The 18,126-nt window shown below is 41.7% G+C and overlaps 1 protein-coding gene across 10 annotated transcripts in view; it reads left to right on the forward strand.

Moving 5' to 3' along the window:
- The first annotated feature begins 5,130 nt into the window (after window positions 1-5,130).
- TJP1 (tight junction protein 1) overlaps window positions 5,131-18,126 on the forward strand; it is a 154,184-nt gene continuing 141,188 nt past the window's right edge. For all 10 annotated transcript variants that reach the window (XM_034667960.1, XM_034667963.1, XM_034667965.1 and 7 more), the window contains exon 1: window positions 5,131-5,166. In XM_034667960.1, coding sequence (XP_034523851.1) covers window positions 5,146-5,166 — 21 coding nt within the window. In that variant the 5' untranslated portion in view covers window positions 5,131-5,145. The remainder of the gene's footprint in view (window positions 5,167-18,126) is intronic.

The following is an 18,126-nucleotide window of genomic DNA, read 5'->3' on the forward strand; positions in this document are numbered from 1 at the left end:
TTTTTTTTTTAAGATTTTATTTATTTGAGGGAGAGAGAGAGCATGAGGGCGGGTGGGGGGGGGGCAGAGGGCGAGGGAGAAGCAGGCTCCTCGATGAGAAGGGAGCCCGATGTGGGGCTCAATCCCAGGACCCTGAGATCACGACTTGAGCCGAAGGCAGACACTTAACCGACTGAGCCACCCAGGTGCCCTGGAATCTAACAACTTTTAAAAATCATTTTAATTGGTATTATTTGTTTCTTATAACCATGAACTCTGTTTTTACCTGAATGGTCCTACTTTATGTTTATGTGTATCAAAATCCATCAGGCAACCCTTTTCACATGATGTGTGTGTGTGTGTGTGTGTGATTGAAGCATTAAGTATAGTAACAGTTGTGATATTGATACCGCTATGCATTAAGCTGTGGTGTTTAAAAGCCATTACTCATCTAATAAGGAACTAGACTTTTTATCTCAACAGCTCCCAATCAAGTTAGCAGACAAAAATTTTAAATTCTACCTTTGTTTAAAACGATGGTTTTGCTAGTTTGTACTTGATTTAGAGAATGTCATTAACATGGATTTTTGAGTAATGCCATTGCATCAGCCCAGAAAGAACATAGACAACGATTCGCTGAGGTTTCTCTTATTTCATAATAGGGCGGATTCTTTTTTTCACCCGGGGCATTGTCCCTCTGACTGCCGTCTGTTGCAGGCTTGTCTCACAGTTGATAATGCCAGTCCCAATTGTGTCCTGTGACTGAGATATGCTGTTTGTGAGGTTTGCCTTTCTTCCCCCACTGCTGTGTGAACCAGGTTGCAGTGAGCCAAGTGCTTGATTTATTCCGACAGCACACAGTGGGGCCTTCACGGGGCTCTCTGCAGCCCCAGCCCTGCCGTGCTCCCAACTGTGGCCCTGCAGGCCTCTTTGCCTGTCACCTTATTTCCCAGAGAGGAAGCACCCGCATTCTCTCAGAACAGAGCTTCCTTGTTTTTATTAACGTGACCACCCCTGCATTACTGTTATCTTGGTGCGATGGTGGTGACAGGCATAAGTGGGAAACCTGAAAGAGAACGTGCAATATCATCTTTATCTAAATGCTAACCTGTGTGACTGAGAAACTCCCTGTGGGCTGTATATTTTGGGGGAGAGGAGAAGGAGAAGAGGAGGAGGTGGGAGAGAAGAAAACTGCTTTTCTTTCTGTCCCTTTGTTTTGTTTTAATTTTGATTTTTTTATCCTATTAGGTAGGAGTTATGTCTAATGCTATCCTTTGTGCAATGTCAAATGCTTTTCTCAGCAAAATATAAAGCTATGATCTGCTGTTCCATTACACCAGGGAGGTTTCTAGATTTATCTGGAGAGAAATACCTATTTGGTACAACCCCTAAGAAGTCTGTCGAGGTCACAAAGCCTGGTGCCTCATCTAGGCAAGTGGAGTCAGCTTCATACCCTAGCTGCAAGGAAAGGAGAGCCCGTGCTTGAAATCTACCAGATGAGAATACGAAAACTGGAAACTGAAAAGAATATCAAGTATGGAAAATATTGCCCTGATCAGAAGTGAATAGTCCTCTGTGTTTTCTTTATACTTCTGATTTGATTCAAAAAAGGAACTGATCCATGACAAGAACAGTTTGCTCTTAGACCGAGGAGTGTGACAGGCCACACGTGAGCCTGGGGAGCAGGGTCCAGGGGAGTCAGTTCCTGCAGCAGGGCCTTGTTGATCATCTCCAAGCTGTTTCCAGCACCTGAATTAGGTTTTGGCTGTGAGGGATATTGCCTTTGAATTTGGGAACAACGACTATCCAGAATTATTTTATTTATTATTGCAGTATAGTTGATAAACAGTGTTGTATTAGTTTCAGGTGTACAACACAGCGATCTGACAGTTCTGTACCTTGCTCAGTGCTCCTCACTGTAAGTGTGGCCATCATCTGTCACCATACACCATTATTACAGTAGTATTGACTACAGTCCTTATGCCGTACTTTCATCACCATGACTTACAACTGGAAGTTTGTACCCCTTAATTCCCCTCTGTTGCCCATCTCTTCCCCACCCACCTCCTGTCTGGCAGCCACCAGTTTGTTTTCCGTGTTTATGAGTCTTGTTCATTCATTTTTGTTTTTTAGATGCCACATATAAATGAAATCATGTGGCATTTGTGTTCCTTTGACTTATTTCAAAGATCCACCTGTGTTGCAAATGGCAGGATTTCATTCTTTTTATGACTGATACTCCATTGTACATATACACCACATCTTCTTTATCCATTCATCTGTTCAAGGAGTGTTGGATGGCTTTCATATCTTGGCTGTTGAAAATAATTCTGCAGTGAACGTAGGGCACGAATATCTTTTTGAATTAATGTTCTCGTATTCTTTGGGTAAATACCCAATAGCAGAATTGCTGGATTGTATGGTATTTCTAATTTTTTTTTTTTTTTTGAGGAACCTCCGTACTGTTCTCCACAGTGGCAGCACCACTCGACATTCTCACCAGCAGTGCATGACGGTTCCCTTTCCAGCACATCTTCGCCAACACTTGTTATTTCTTGTTTTTTGACGCTAGTTATTTGGAATAGTATGAGGTGGTATCTCATTGTGGGTTTGATGTGCATTCCCCTGATGATGAGTGATGTTGAGCATCTTTTCATGTGTCTGTCGGCCATCTGCATGTCTTCTTTGGGAAAATGTCTGTGCAGGTCCCCTGCCCATTTTTAATCTGAATGGTTTTTTTTGGTGTTGAGTTTGTAGAAGTTCTGTGTATATTTCAGATATTAACCCCTTATCGGATATATCTTTGCAAATACCCTCTTTTATTCAGTTGGTTGCGTTTTTGCTTTGTTAATGGTTTCTTAAGAATTAATTATTTTAAACCTGAAAGAGGGAATTTCTCATAAGTGTTTAGTATATCTGGCAAAATACAGTGAGGTGGTCTATTTAATAAGAATATATATATTTTTTGGTGCCAAATAGACATCAAAAGAAATTCTCAGAGCTGCTTGAAGTTCTCCAAATTCACTCTCCTCTCAGGACAGAGCTTCACCCTTCACCCACAGGCAGCCCGTGGTGTGTGTGCTTATAAAATGACGCGGCCCCCGCGCAGTTTCCTGTGACTTCCATTTCTCCCGCAAGTCGCATGTGACATGCAGCTTTGAACCTCAGAAATGACTTTGTTGAAATGACTGGTGTACACATCTGCTTGCTAAGGAGGAGACATCTGTGAGACTCAGTCTCCTATCACAGAGTACCAGCCCCCTCCATATCTAAAATATGTTTTTGTTATACTATCCTTGAATTGTGTTTTGTTTATTTTCTGTTCTAGCCTGTGCTTTTATCTTTGTTTTATATTTTATTTTTTTAATATTCTTTATTTTTAATATTTTATTTATTTATTTGACAGAGAGAGAGACAGCCAGCGAGAGAGGGAACACAAGCAGGGGTAGAGGGAGAGGAAGAAGCAGGCTCATAGCAGAGGAGCCTGACGTGGGGCTTGATCCCATAACGCCGGGATCACGCCCTGAGCTGAAGGCAGACGCTTAACGACTGAGCCACTCAGGCACCCCTGTTTTATATTTTCAATTTGAATTTGAGTTCAAGGCACTCCATAATCATTGCTGATTGGAATACAATAAGTTTTTTTTAGATTTTATTTATTTATCTGAGAGAGAAAGAGCATGAGCTGGGGGGGGCAGGGCAGAGGGAGAAGCAGACTCTCTGCTGAGCAGGGAACCAGATGCAGGGCTCGATCCCAGCACCCTGAGGTCACGACCTGAGCGGAAAGCAGCTGCTAAAGTGACTGAGCCACCCTGGTGCCCCGGAATACAATAAGATTTAAATCTAAAAAAAAAAATTTAACTCTAGAGAAAATAAAGAATAGAAAGATGCTGCCATATAATCTAGGATAGTACAAGTCATTCCACATTTATACTTACCATAGAAATATCTCTTTAACCCTAGAGCGTTCTGGAGTTTGTGAGAGAAAGAACCAGCAGGGCTGAACGTGTTTGAAGTTGAAAGCTAAGTGCTGTTGCTGAGTCCTTCAGCTGACAGCCTCTACCCCTCCCCAATCATCATTGTTCTCTTCCCTGCCCACAAGGCTTGTTCTCCCACTGCAGAGCCTGGTAACCAACTGCCTTCCTGTCCACAGCTGCGAGCTGCTGTCCATTCAGACCTACCCTCCTTCAATATACCCCAGAAAATAGGGAAGCATTTCTCAAGCTTTCCATTCAGAGAAGCGACACAAGAGCTCAGGAATTGTTTATTAGCCTTTCTTGTTTTCATTCCTCATGTCTCATGGCAAGACATCCATTTGAATGTTTTTTCAGTTTGGTTAGCTAATGTTTCAATGATCTCTTGCTTCAGTTCTGTGACTTAGCAGTTCTCACCAGGGGTCTCTCATGGAATTACAGTCAGGTGGTCTCTGAGCTGGACTGCTGAGTGCTCACCTGGTCTGTACGGCCAGGATGGCTACTTCATGTGTGTTTGCTGCCTCTGTGGGGGGCCGACTGGCACCTGTCTTCAGGCTGCTTTCCCACCGGAGGGGTGTGCGTTTCCTCATTAGAAGGCCTTTCAGGGCAGTAGGGCCTCTCCCACGTCGAGCATTCCAAGAGGCTCAGGGGCAAACTGCAGGGCTTCTTAGGAACCAAGTCTTAGAAGTCACCACAGCCTCGCTTCTACTGCAGTCTAGGGGAAGGGGTGCAGGGGCTAAATATGCGAGCTTTCGCTCTCGGTGAGAATGGTGGAAGCTGGTGCTATCATCTTTGAAGATAAGCTATGACAGAAACCCAACTAGAGATAGTTCCACATTTTGTAGTGCTTTGTACATTTATTAGAATCTCATTTTACTGTTACTCCCACAGTAGTTGAAGTATCTCTCGTTGACTTCATTTCCTGCTTTGCATCCTTTTTTAGAACCGTGTGGGAAATAACCCAAAAGTTGGTGAAGTGAGCCTAAAGTTGCAGGCAGAGGCTTCGGTGACAAGCTCTCAGTGAGTGTTCAGTGTCTCCTTTAGAGGGGGACTGTCTTTCTTTTCCTTTGTCTGCTAAGAACACCGCCCAGTATTCAGAGTGTGCCTCTTGGAACTGCCTCCTCCCGGCCACTCGAGCCAGTGTCTGAGGAGGTCCCTGGAGAAGGCCCCCGCTGGAGGAGGAAAACCCCTGATGCTCCTGGCCTGGCCACGAGTGAGTTCCCTTGTGACTCGGGCAAGTTATCCCACACGAATAACCTTGAGTTCCTCTCTTTGTCTGAATAGATCAGTCAATAAACTTGTTCAGTGGTAGGAGTTTCCCCCTCCTTTATTATCCTCCTCTTTGCGATTGCCCTCAATCGCAAATCGTAGATCATTCTTCTTCTTTTTCTCTCTCTGGTCTTCAGGCAGGTGTAGGAGATCCGCTTCTGTTTGGCAGCGGGATCTTAAAAGCACAGGATGTTTTACTGAGGCAGAATCCTTAGTCCTCCCCACAGCCCCGTGAGGGACAGTTCCCCTAACAGGAATTGATAAGGGCACATTATGTAAAATCTGGAGGGCAGGCCTTTCCCTTTTAGGTCAACATTCAGCCGCAAGCTAAAAGGGCTAATCAACAGAAGCATTTTTTGTGTTCATTCCGGAGAATTTCCCAGGGGCACAATAAATCGAGCCTGCCTGTTTACAGGAACATGGTTATTTAACAAGCCAGTCTCCAAAGCTTTAGAGTCTTTGGTTTCATCAAATGGAACCCAACCTGCTAAGTTCACGAGATCCGTTACTGTCTACTCATGTTGCTCTATGTATTGTAAGATAATTTTGCATATTTAATATATAAGCGGTTTCTACTCACAAGACCTATGTTCCATTTATTACAGAACTCTTTTGAAGTATCATCTTTCTCTTTTTTTAACCTTTCACCTGTATTTCAGTCCTGTCTCTCTAATCTGCCCACTGGTATTTCCGGTTAGCTAATTTAGCTGCTTTGCACATTCATTCATTGATTCGTTCATTTATTCAGTAAATGTTACTCTGTATGCCTGTGCATACCTTGTAAATATTATAAAAGAAAGCCGGTGGGGCATCATCCTGCCTGCACATTGCTGGACGTACAGGTCAGTAGCGCCAGGCAGGGAGCTTCATAGTCATTCGGTGTCAGTACAGTGCGCATTTGATTTGGCATCGGAGGGTATCATTGGTGAGTCTAACGAGCCGTATGTGTGGGTTGTGGGGTGAACCTGATTACAGTGGGATGATGACCTGGAAATAGCAGTGCTCCTTCTGCAACCTTGACCTTAGAGTGGAACCTCAGATCACGGGAGTATATTTATTGGGTAAATTCTTTTTGATCCAGGGATTGCTGAGATTCATGTTTTCTAAGTTTTGATAAATCTTGCCAAATTCCCCAGAAATGTTGCATCTAACGTATATTCTCCTTAACAGTATGTCAGTGACCCAGGCCCTCCCCAAAGTTTTGCAGTATGATGGGTAAAATAAATAGTATCTCATTGTTTATTTGATTTTACCTCTTTAAAAAATAACTTTTAATTTAAATTCAATTTAATTAGCATATAGTATATCATTAGTGTCAGAGGTAGAATTTAGTGATTCACGAGGGACATATAACACTCAGTGCTCATGACAACTAAGTGCCTTCCTTAATGCCTGTCACCCACTCACCCCAGCCCCCCATGCCCCTCCCCTCCAGCAACCCTGTTTGTTTCCTGTAGTTAAGAGTCTCTTATAGTTTGTCTCCCTCTCTGATTTCTTCTTATTTTATTTTTCCTTTCCTTCTCCTGTGTTCATCTGTTTTGTTCCTTAAATTCCACATATGAGTGAAATCATCTGTTATTTTATCTCTTTAAATATGTGCGAAGTTGAGCATTTTTTATGATTTTTGTTTTGTTTTTGAGATTTGTATTTCTCCTACAAATTTTCTGTTTTCTTCATTATTCTGTAAGTTTCTTTATTTCTTGTTTGTATGAGCACTTTCTAAATTAAGGAAGTTAGCCCTTTGTTTCCGTGTTGTAAATATTTTCCCTGTTTGCTTTTTGATGTTTGTGTTATGTCCTGTGTAGAAAGAGACCATCCTGTCCATCTTAGTGATTCTCTGTTCACCGAAGCTTTCTCTTATACCTTCATTTTTATACTTATTTCATTGTTGTACTTATTATGCTTATTTTATGCTCATTCATATGTATTTGTACTTAGAAACTTTGATTCATCTGAAATTAATTTTGGTATAAGGAGTGAAAGAAATCTAGCTTTATTATTTTCTAGTTGCATGAAACACTGAGGAATCACCTTTCTTGATATGTTACCTTTATAGTATATACCTTTACCATATGCCTTTACAGTGAATTAAATTCTCTTATGCATTTTCAGTCTCTTATTGTGACCTGCTGATCTCTCTTGTTTATTCCTTCTCCAATTCCAAACTGTTCTGATCCTAAAGCTTCATAATATGTTCTGTTATCTGCTGGGACTAGTTTCTACTCATTACTCTATTTTTTTTTCAGGTTTTTTCCCATTGATAAAAACTTTCCTTTTCAAAATTTTACCGACTTAATTAGCGTCTACAAAATCTGCCTCTTATGTAAGTCCCCAGAACCAGTCTCTAAAGGAAGTTTAAAAAAACTTAAATGTGGGCTATTTTGCATAGAGGGTTCATCTTCTCAACCAATACTGGGAACCTGGAGTATGCCAGTGCCAGACTTGATTAGCCGTTTTATTCTCATGATTTCTTTCTTTCTTCCTTTTCTTCCTTTCCACCAGCCTTTATTACACATTGCTGTGTGCTGGACACTGTGCTTGGCTGGGGGATTGTGAGAGCCCACGATTCCCTGATTCAGTGATAGTGCAGCCAGCTTAGCCCTGTCCTTGTGCCCGAGCCGCATGCAGAGTAGAGCTCCTGATTTTATAAGAAATCAGACCGCCCAAAAGGGAAAGAAGCCTCCTCAGCAGTTTTTTCCTACATTTTACCCTAAACCTTTGCAAAAAAACCACTGGCCAGAACTGGCAACTGTACCACTGACCAGTTATTATTAGTTCCTGGAAAATTATATAGAGGGAATTAGAAGCTGTTGCTCTAATCCTCTATTAATTCTTAAACATGTTTTTAAAACACATTTTTTACCCACCGAGGCAGTTTTTAAGGTAATATACATACCCATGGAGCCTGTGGAAACACACTGGCGAACTATATCAGAACGCCCACATGGTGGCGAGGGGAAAAAATGTTTCTCCCCCAACCTGGGCAGACATAGGCTCTGTTGGGGTATAAGAAGGTAAAGCAGGTTACCTTCTTCAGGAGGCATCTGCTGTAACATTTGAATGGACAGATTTACAGTTTTGCCCTTGTGATGGCTATCACGTAGATCATTCTTCTTCTTTTTCTTTCCCAGTTGATTTCTTCCTCACAAATTGCCATTTTTTTATAGTTAAATGACTCAGTTCTGCTATTGACCATAGACAACACATCTGACCTGGGCATTGCTCAACTTCGAAGGGTTGGAAATTTCTTATGTCCAGGAGAGTTCTGGTGCCAGCCAGAAATGGCTGTTTCCACTTTTTACATTTGATGTAATACATACTTGTTCATATTTGTTCTTAATAAATTTCCTAAGTCCAGTTCAGTGGATTTTGCAAGAAAATAGAGGGAACAGAGAAGCAACAAGAAACAGAGACAGCTTTGAGCATTTGCACTAATAAAACAGGAACTGAGGGATGACACGTTCAGTCTCAGTTTAGTGTCCTTCTTTCCCTGGAAGGCTCAGGACTACTGATGGTGGTTCCCTGCAGGTCCTTGTGCTGTCTCCCAGGCTGTCTCAGGGTAGTGTAGCTACTGGAGAAGGCCCATGGAAGGTCTCATCTCCTACAGGTTCCTTGATAGTTCAGTTCCAACCAGAAGGCTTCTTCTCTTTTTTTGGAGAGGTTGAGGGGGAGAGGGAGAGAGAGAATCCCAAGCAAGCTCCATGCCCAGTGCGAGCCCAACACAGGGCTTGATCCCACAACCCTGCGATCATGACCTGAGCTGAAATCAGGAGTTGGGCGTACAACTGATTGAGCCACCCAGGCGCCCCCAAAGGCTTCTTTATTTTTATTAAGCATACCTTACCTCTTCAGTTAATTTGTTATTGTGAAAGGCAAATGATGTTTTTCTATGGATCAAAAGCATTGGAATGCTTTCCAAACATTCCAGAGTACTATTTTCTGATGTGACATTTGACTTACATAGAAACAGCCTGTTTGTTTCCTGCATAAAATATACACTAAGGACAGCTTTTGTAATATAGTAAATAAGATCCCACACAAATTCCACATGACATACTGTGTGGGGAGTTCACATAATAAAATGAAGAATGCTGCCTGTTTGTTTTCTGACCAGTGTGGAGTTTTCATCCTACCCTGCGTCTGTCAAAGCCATGTTCAAATACAGAAATGATGTATTTAAACATACTGATTAAACAGGGACACTTTTTCTTTATAAATAAAACACTTTAATGCAGCTATCCTTATATTTCAGTAAGGGTGAGGGCAAGCTCTAAATATAGCTAATGACTTCAGCTAATGCCAAATTTGTGAGAGAAAATGTGTCGAAATTTAGGTGGGTGTTGCCAGAAAGAACAGGAATGTGGGGAGCAGGACTAGGTGACACGGGGATAAAGTCATGCCAGACATAAACACGCATTTCAAAGAGAAGAGTTAACAGAGAATTAATATGCTGCTATTTTTGAAAAGGAGAAGGTGTCAGATCACCGAAAGAAAAAGAAAAAAATGCCGAAAGCTGTATTTACATCAAAGTTTATGTCAGCTCTGTGTTTCCTTTTTTCCAACTGCCGATGATGAAAGGTTCCTTTTGCAATTGCTGTTTGCAGATTTATTTCTGTCTCCTTACCAATCAAGGGCAGACAGCTTCTCTTCTGGTGTCCCCCAGTTTCTCACACAGTCCTGGTGATTTGAATTGATCTGAACAGGACTGGAAGTAGGTTTCTCTTGAATAGTCCGCATCTCTCTATTTCTTTAGCTCTTCTGTTTGTCTCTCTGGTTGACTGCCTCACTCCTTTTCTTCCTATAAGTTGTTCCTCCAGCTTTTGAGGCTTTTGAGGGCCAGCTACATTTATTGTTTGGTACTGGTGACAACGTCTGGCTCAGAGCCCGCACGAGACGTTGGCGGACGTGTGTGCGGACCTGTGTGCGTCTTCACTAATCCTCCTTGCTGCCGAGGCTCCCCCCCCTCCGCCCCCGCCATGTTCCTATTCCTCTTGGTGCACGGGAGAGGTTTTCAGATGCTTCACGTATTTCTGCATGTTCGTTCATTCATTTGCCTGACAAATATTTAGCAAAACAAGTCTTACAAATAAAAAATGCACTTCTGAACATGACGATATTCTAGGTTCTTTACAGACACTGCAACTTCCTTTCCACGTAAAAGGTTCTCTGAGGTTGAAGGCAGTTGCAGCCCATTCTCTTAGGAAAATGGTATTTGGAGGTTGCACTGGAATCTGGGAGAGTAAAATTTTCAACATTGTCCGGTAGAATAAACTGCACAGTTTATCTTGACATTTGTAAAAATCACCTGCTTCATTCCTCATGCAGTTAGGCTTTGAATCCATGCCCTTTGTAAATATCTTCTTGGCGTTCGCTACTGTCAGTAACTGCTGAAAGAGCGATTCTTACCTTGTCGGAGGGATTGGTGTTGATTTGTGTAGCTAAAACCAAGAAAAACAGCCATCTAATCTTGTCCTTGAATAGTTTCCTGGTCTTGTTACATATTGCTTATCCTGTTAAATTCATTTGTAGATTCCAACTCAAGCAAATTATGAAGATCTTGGCTCACATGAGCGTTCATGGTTTCCTGAGTCTTCAGATCACAGTTGGAAGGGCCCTCTTGTGTCACTCCTGGAGAAGGAGAAAAAGAGGTTATTTTGAGCCTTCTACATTTAGCTTAATGTTTGCTTTTTATTATATAACTTTTGGTTTAATTTTAGAAAAGAGATTTACAAACAAAATACGGTGTTCGTAAAGCACAAAATTAAAAGGAATTAAAAAAACCCAGCATACAAATTTTTACCACTCAGTACTCCATAAAGCAAAGAAAAAAGCTGCCAAGTATAAAAGATCTGAAGGAGAGAAAGCACCCCACATAGCTAACTGATAAGAAATGTGAAGATAGTGATAAGACAGTCAGGAACTCAAAGACCTAATACCAGCACCACAAAGAAAGATCTGGAAACCCTCAAGGTCAGATTTCGGGTTCCTTCCTCCCCTGCGTTTATTCCTCTAATTTGGATGAAGGTCCCGTGGGATTGAACCTGGCCTAGAGGCCGGCAGGTAACCGGCGATGACAAGAGTTCATAGGTAACAGTCCTGACAGTAGGAAACCCGTACAGTTCTCAGTAATAACCACCTTCTATGGGCCAGGAACCTCGTTAAGCTCCTGTGTCTCTAACCAAATGAAATGTATGGTCCCTACCCTCAGGGAACTCACACCAAGTCAAGGACTGGGGTGAACAAAGCTTAGAAGAAAACAAAAGGATTATATTGGAACTAGGGTGCATCTTTTTAATCCGGAGAGAGAGAAATCTTCTGAGAAATACCCACTTGAGGCAAATAAAAGGAAATACCACACCACTGACCACTGACTAACACAAGAATCTCGAGACAACTTTGGAAGTTGAAGCCTGTAGTTTAAAAGAGACTGCTTCCCAAGGAACTGCAAAATCCACTTGCCAGAGCTTTCTGTCTTAAACCTTCAGTATTTAAAGAAAATACAGTTTCAAAAGACTTTGTATTTTTTTTTTTAAGATTTTATTTTATTTATGTGACAGAGAGACAGCCAGTGAGAGAGGGTACACAGCAGGGGAGTGGGAGAGGGAAGAAGCAGGCTCCCAGCGGAGGAGCCCGATGTGGGACTCGATCCCGGAACACTGGGATCACGCCCTGAGCCGAAGGCAGACGCTTAACGACTGCGCTACCCAGGCGCCCCAAGACTGTATTTTTATTGCCATGAGAGGCCAGTGACCAGCAGTGCAAGCTATTAAGGGCGGCAGGTTCGAGCAAAAGTGTTGCCATTCTGGGAGAATGGGGTGTGGGTTAGGCACATGGAATTCCAGAGATTAACTTCTCTCTGTGTTCTTTCACCACCAAAGAGACAGTCGCAGTCCTCTTTCTAATTATTCTGGGAGTTTATGTTCTTTTCTCTCTCTCCCTCCGTTGCTGCCACCTCCCCTCGGGCCCAGGTTGCAAACTCAAATGCTCACAGGGGCCAGGCGGTAACAAGCCTACAGAGGGAATGTTGAGGTTGTGGCACCCCAGAGCTTCCCACTCCCTCTTCCCTGATCAAGTATTCAAATTCAAGATGTTTTAAAAACATTCCTCTAGCCAAACAACACACATCTGCCACCTGTATCTGAAGACTGATTGTAGGTGGAGGACTTGACTTTGGACCTGGTCATGAATTGTTTCAAGAGTCTCCTCAAGCCTTCCTTCCGGCTCTGCCTCCTGTGACCCATCATCCATGTGGCCAGCAGTGAATTTCTAAAGCACAGATCTGGTGGTGGCCCTTCTCTGCTAAAAACCTGGGAAGACTCCCCATTGCCCACCTGAGAAGGGCAAGCTCAGCCTGGTCCTCAGCCCTTTGCAGTTTGGCTTGTTCTCTTATCACTCTCCCCCCCTTTTTTTGCCCCCCAATTTAAGATCTCACCTAGGTAGAGACTATGTATGCTTTCTACAGCATTCCAGTCTAAAGGCTTTTGTAATTGAGCTTTTTTCCTGCCTGGAATGACCCTCCCTGTGAAACTTAGCTTAAATCACCAGACAGTTACTTGATCAGTCCCTTCTCTGAGATCCCACACCACTCTGTATATTTCTGCTCTTATTCCTGAACATCCTGCGGTGGAATGTTGCCTCCTTCACTAGACTTCGAGATTCTAAGAAGTAGGAACCAAGTTTTCTTCTTTTCTGTAACTTCCTTTATTCTGAATGCAGAGCAATTTTAACCTAATCTCTCTGGGCCTAGAACTTCTGTCTGTAAAACAAAGATGTTGGAGGTGTTAGATTGGAATTCAGTGGTTCTTAACTAGAGGTGTACATCAGAATCACGTGGAGTTCAGCAAATGGTCCTGGGACAACTCGACATTTACATGCAAAGAAACGAAGTTGGATCCCTGTCTCACACCACAAACAAAAACTAACTCAAAATGGATCAGAGACTTAAATGTAAAAGCTAAACTGGGAAGGGAACACAGAAGTAAATCTTCATGACATTGGAATAAGCAGTAGTTTCTTAGATATGGCACCAAAAGCACAAGTGACAAAAGAAAAATAAGTCGGACCTCATCGATATTATAAACTTCGGTACTTCCTAGGACACCATTAATAAAGTGAAAGGACAACTCACAAAATGGGGGAAAGTTTTTGTAAATCATATCTAATAAGGGCCTCGTATCCAAAATATATAAAGAAGTCTTACAAGTCAATGATTAAAAGGCAACCCAATTAAAAAAGGGTAATAGACAGTTCTCCAAAGAAGATTCAAATGGCCTACAAGGACATGAAAAGATTCTCAGCATCATTCACCACCAGGCAAATGCAGATCAAAACCACAGTGAGATACCACCTCTCACACCCACCAGGATGGCTATAATCAAGACGAACAATAACAAGTGTTGACTAGAAAGTGGAGAAATTAGAACCCTCATGTGTGCAGGCGAGAATGTAAAATGGTACAGCTGTTGTGGAAAAAAGTTTGCAGTCCAAAAAACCAGAGTTACCATATGACCCAATTCTATTCCTAGGGATGGATACATAGAAGAATTGAAAACATGTCCACACAAAACTTGCACATAAATATTTATAGCAGCATTATTTCATAATAACCTCAGTGTCCATCAACTGATGAATGGATAAACTAGTTGTAGCATATCCATATAATAGAATATTATTCAGCTACGAAAAGTAATGAACTACTGATACATGCTGGAACATGGATGGACCTTGAAAATGTTATACTAAATGAAAGAAGTAACAAAGGGCCACATGTTGTATTATTCCATTTATATGAAATGTTCAGAATAAGCAAATTCATAGAGACAGAAAGTGCAGATTAATGGTTGCCAGGAGGTGGGGGAGGGTGTCAGCATGAGGAGTGACTTATAATTGGTATGAGGTTCTCTCTGGGGTCCTGAAAATATTCTGGAATTAGATAATGGTGATAGTTGTGGACAACGTTGTGCATGTACTAAAACCCACTGAATTGGACACTTTAAAAGGGGGACTTTCGTGGTAATTCTTGCCCAGGCAACAAGAAGGAGGAAAGGGTTGGGGCACGTGGATGGCTTAGTCAGTTAAGTGTCTGACTCTTGATTTCAACTCAGGTCATGATCTCAGGGTTGTGAGATCGAGCCCCATGTTGGGCTCTGCACTGGGTGTGGAGCCGACTTAAGATTCTCTCTCTCCCTCTGCCCCTCCCCTCTCCCCCTCTCTAAAAAATAAGAAAATAAAGTAAAATAAAATAAAATTTAAAAGGGAGGAAAGGGAGGCACATAAGACTGAAGAGTAAACCGGGATTTCCAGGGAGAGTGAGGAAAAAGAACACTCTCTCCCAAGATCAGAGTGTAGGCTCTGGTCAGGTCTGGGGCTGGATCTGGGGCGAGGACTGTGATGCAGAGAACAGGTACCACTGGCACCTTCACAGTGTTGGCCGACACAGGGCTCTGGGTTGGGCAGAGCAGGGTGAGACAGACAGTCTGCCTGCAAGGCACGTATGCCTGTAGCTTCATTTGGTTGGTGGCCAAAAAAACTTTGGAAAAGTCCTGTGATTGATTTTTCCTCCCGTAAGATATTTTCTTTTGAGACATAAAATTACTGGGCATAAATGTAAAAATAAAAACTAACTATTCATTTAATTCATTTAATTCCCGGTGTAGGGAGAAATGGACAGTACAAAAAAGTTCGCTTTCTAAATTAGATAGTCAATATAGACCCATAAGCAAGGTCATCATAATAGCTGTCTGGTAGTCCTTTAGATGTAGTGTTGGAACTGACCTTAATGGTAGGGCTTTAGAAAAATGACACCTTTTCTCATTCTTAGCTTAAAAATCGAATACTCCACCTCATAGCCACTCAGGCTGTACTGCATTTTCTTTTCTTCCACATTTTAGGCATACTGTGGTGTTGCTATAAATAAAACCTAAAACTTGAGGATGAAAATTGAAAAATCACATTGACTGTGAAACGGAGTTTTTATTGGCCATCCTGTTTTGTCATTGCATAAACTCTGCCAGTGTCTCAGCCTTGAGTGTATCTCCTATACTTTAAAGCTGGTTCCCCCTCCATACTTGCTCAGAATCTTTTCAACAGTTCTTATGGAAACTAGGTGGACAGCTACTTGTATATATTTGTTTCCACCTGAAATGTTAAAACTGGAATGTTAATATGGAAACACCAAGTAAAAACAAAAACCAAAACCAAATGCATGGACATTGTTGGCTTTGAGATTAAAAAAAAATAATAAAGTCATTGTTGTTAACAGAATGCTGCTTTTTAAAAAAAATAATTATGTTCAGTTAGCCTCTGTATCATTAGTGTTTGATGTAGTGTTCAATGATTCATTAGTTACGTATAACATCCAGTGCCCATCATAACATGTGCCCTCCTTAATACCCATCACCCTGTTACCCCCTCCCTTCTGAAACCCTCAGTTTGTTTCCCAGGGTTCATAGTCTCTCATGGTTCATCTCCCTCTCTGATTTCTCCACCTTCTGATTTCCTTCCCTTCCCCTATGGTCCTCCGTGCTATTGCTTATGTTCCACATATGAGTGAAACCATATGATAATTGCCTTTCTCTGCTTGACTTATTTCACTTAGCATAATCCCCTCCAGTTCCATCCATGTTGATGCAAATGGTGGGTATTAATCCTTTTTGATGGCTGAGTAATATCCTTGTATATATGGACCACGTCTTCTTTATCCATTCGTCTGTGAAAGACATCTCCGCACCTTCCACAGTTGGACTATTGTGGACATTGCTGCTATGAACATTGGGATGCAGGTGCCCCTTCTTTTCACTATGTCTGTATCTTTGGGGGTAAATATCTAGTAGTGCAATTGCTGGGTCATAGGGTAACTATTTTTAACACCTTGGGGAAACTTCGTACTGTTTTCCAGAGTGGCTGTACCAACTTGTATTCCCACCCACAGTGTAAGAGGGTTCCCCTTTCTCCACATTCTCACCAACACTTGTTATTTCCTGTTTTGTTAATTTTTTGCCATTCTAATTGGTGTAAGGTGGTATCTCATTGTGGTTTTGATTTGTATTTTCCTGATGGCTAATGATGTTGAGCATTTTTTTCATGTGTCTGTCAGCCATTTGTATGCCTTCTTTGGAGAAGTGTCTATTCGTGTCTTCTGCCCATTTTTTGACTGGGTTATTTGTTTTTTGAGTGTTGATTTTGAGGAGTTCTTTATAGATCTTGGATATCAGTCCTTTATCTGTAATGTCATTTGCGGATATCTGCTCCAAGAGAACACTTTCTAATAATAGTAATCTTGGAAATGAAGCAATGTTTGGGAAGAGCCCCTAACTGAATAGGCAGCATATTATAGTTTAATGTGTATAGTAAGAGTAGACAAGCCATGTCCATCATCCTGTGCCCTTCCCCAACAGAGCAGCCTCCTCAGTGGTGTAAGTAGGTGTCTTTAAATGATAACATAGTAGATAATAGCCCTGTGCTTTGTGGCTACAGCACTTTGAAACTTCCTAAGGCAGCTTTGCCTGATAACCCTGTCTGTAAAATATTGCAGTGTTTTTTTCCTTTGATATTGTCATACATTTTTATCATGTTAGATTTTTATTTGAGATTTTATTTATTTGGTTTAGATCGAGAGAGAGCATGAGTGGGGGAAGGGCAGGGGGAAGGGAGAGGGAGAGGGAGAGAGAGAATCTCTCAAGCAGACTCCACACTGAGTGTGGAGCCCAACGTGGGGCTTGATCTCAAGACCCTGAGATCATGACCCAAGCAGAAACCAAGAGTCAGATGCTCAACTGACTGAGATTTTTAAAATGATTCATGTATTTTACAATGATATAATAATAAATAAAATACACAGTGTATAATGAGGATTATAACTAAATTGAGCAAAGTAGGCTAGGTGTGACAAGATGATATATTCCTCGATAAAGGACACATATTTTAATGACTGATGGGGTGAATTGAGCTGAGCTCTCTTAAGTATATGTGGGTATAAAGAATGCCTTTGGAGCAGCAAGACATCATAATAACCAGCATTTATTAACCATCTCTTATGCACATGCCAGGGTCTGTGCCTGGAGGCGATGTTATTTCTAATCCTCCAAATAGCCTTAAATTGTAGATAGTTCTGGTTCCATTTTTTGACAAGGAAACTGATGCTCAGAGTTGAAGCCCATGTCTGCTAGGATCCAGACCCCACATGGGTAAAACATGGCATAGCCCAGAAGTTGAGGGATGCTGGGTTCTAGTCTTGCCTTTTCCATCATGACCTTGGGTGAGTCATTTAACCCCTGCTTCCTTTTGTCCTATTTGTACAATCAGGGACTTGGACTCTACAACTTCTAAATTCCTTTCAAGCTGCAAAAGCCTGTGAGAACAAGGAATATTTAAAAGATAGCTATTGAAATACTCTATCATTATATATAGATTATTTACACATAAAATCTTGGTCATTCAAAGTCATCAGGAAATGATGAATTATGAACAGCCAACCACTGAACTTAAATTTTTCAATTCATGAATTCACATTGTTATTAAATGTGTCCAGTGCTTCCTTGGCCTCTTTGAGTAGCGTGTGCTTTGTGCCACTAGACTTTTGATGTGAAACAGTGTTATGAACACCTCTTACTGGCGATGCGGGGGACAGATGAAGGAGACCCCCACCACAGCTCTCAGAAGTGAACATACCTGCCACTTACTACATCAAGCTAGAGTGAAATCTGAGCAGTACCCAGGTTGCTTTCCACAAGCTCCGAGTGTAAAATGAAAACAGCTTGTCCCTGAGAATTTTTGTTCCCTTTGGAGAATTTCCTTCCCTGATACTCTTCATATCACTTGACTGGAAGGAACCATAAAGAACACCCATTAGTAATTCCTGAATCACCTCAGTGATTTGCAGATACTTTAGTAACTGGGACTCTTT

Source organism: Ailuropoda melanoleuca, chromosome 9 (genome assembly GCF_002007445.2).
Source record: "Ailuropoda melanoleuca isolate Jingjing chromosome 9, ASM200744v2, whole genome shotgun sequence".
Lineage (NCBI taxonomy): Eukaryota > Metazoa > Chordata > Mammalia > Carnivora > Ursidae > Ailuropoda > Ailuropoda melanoleuca.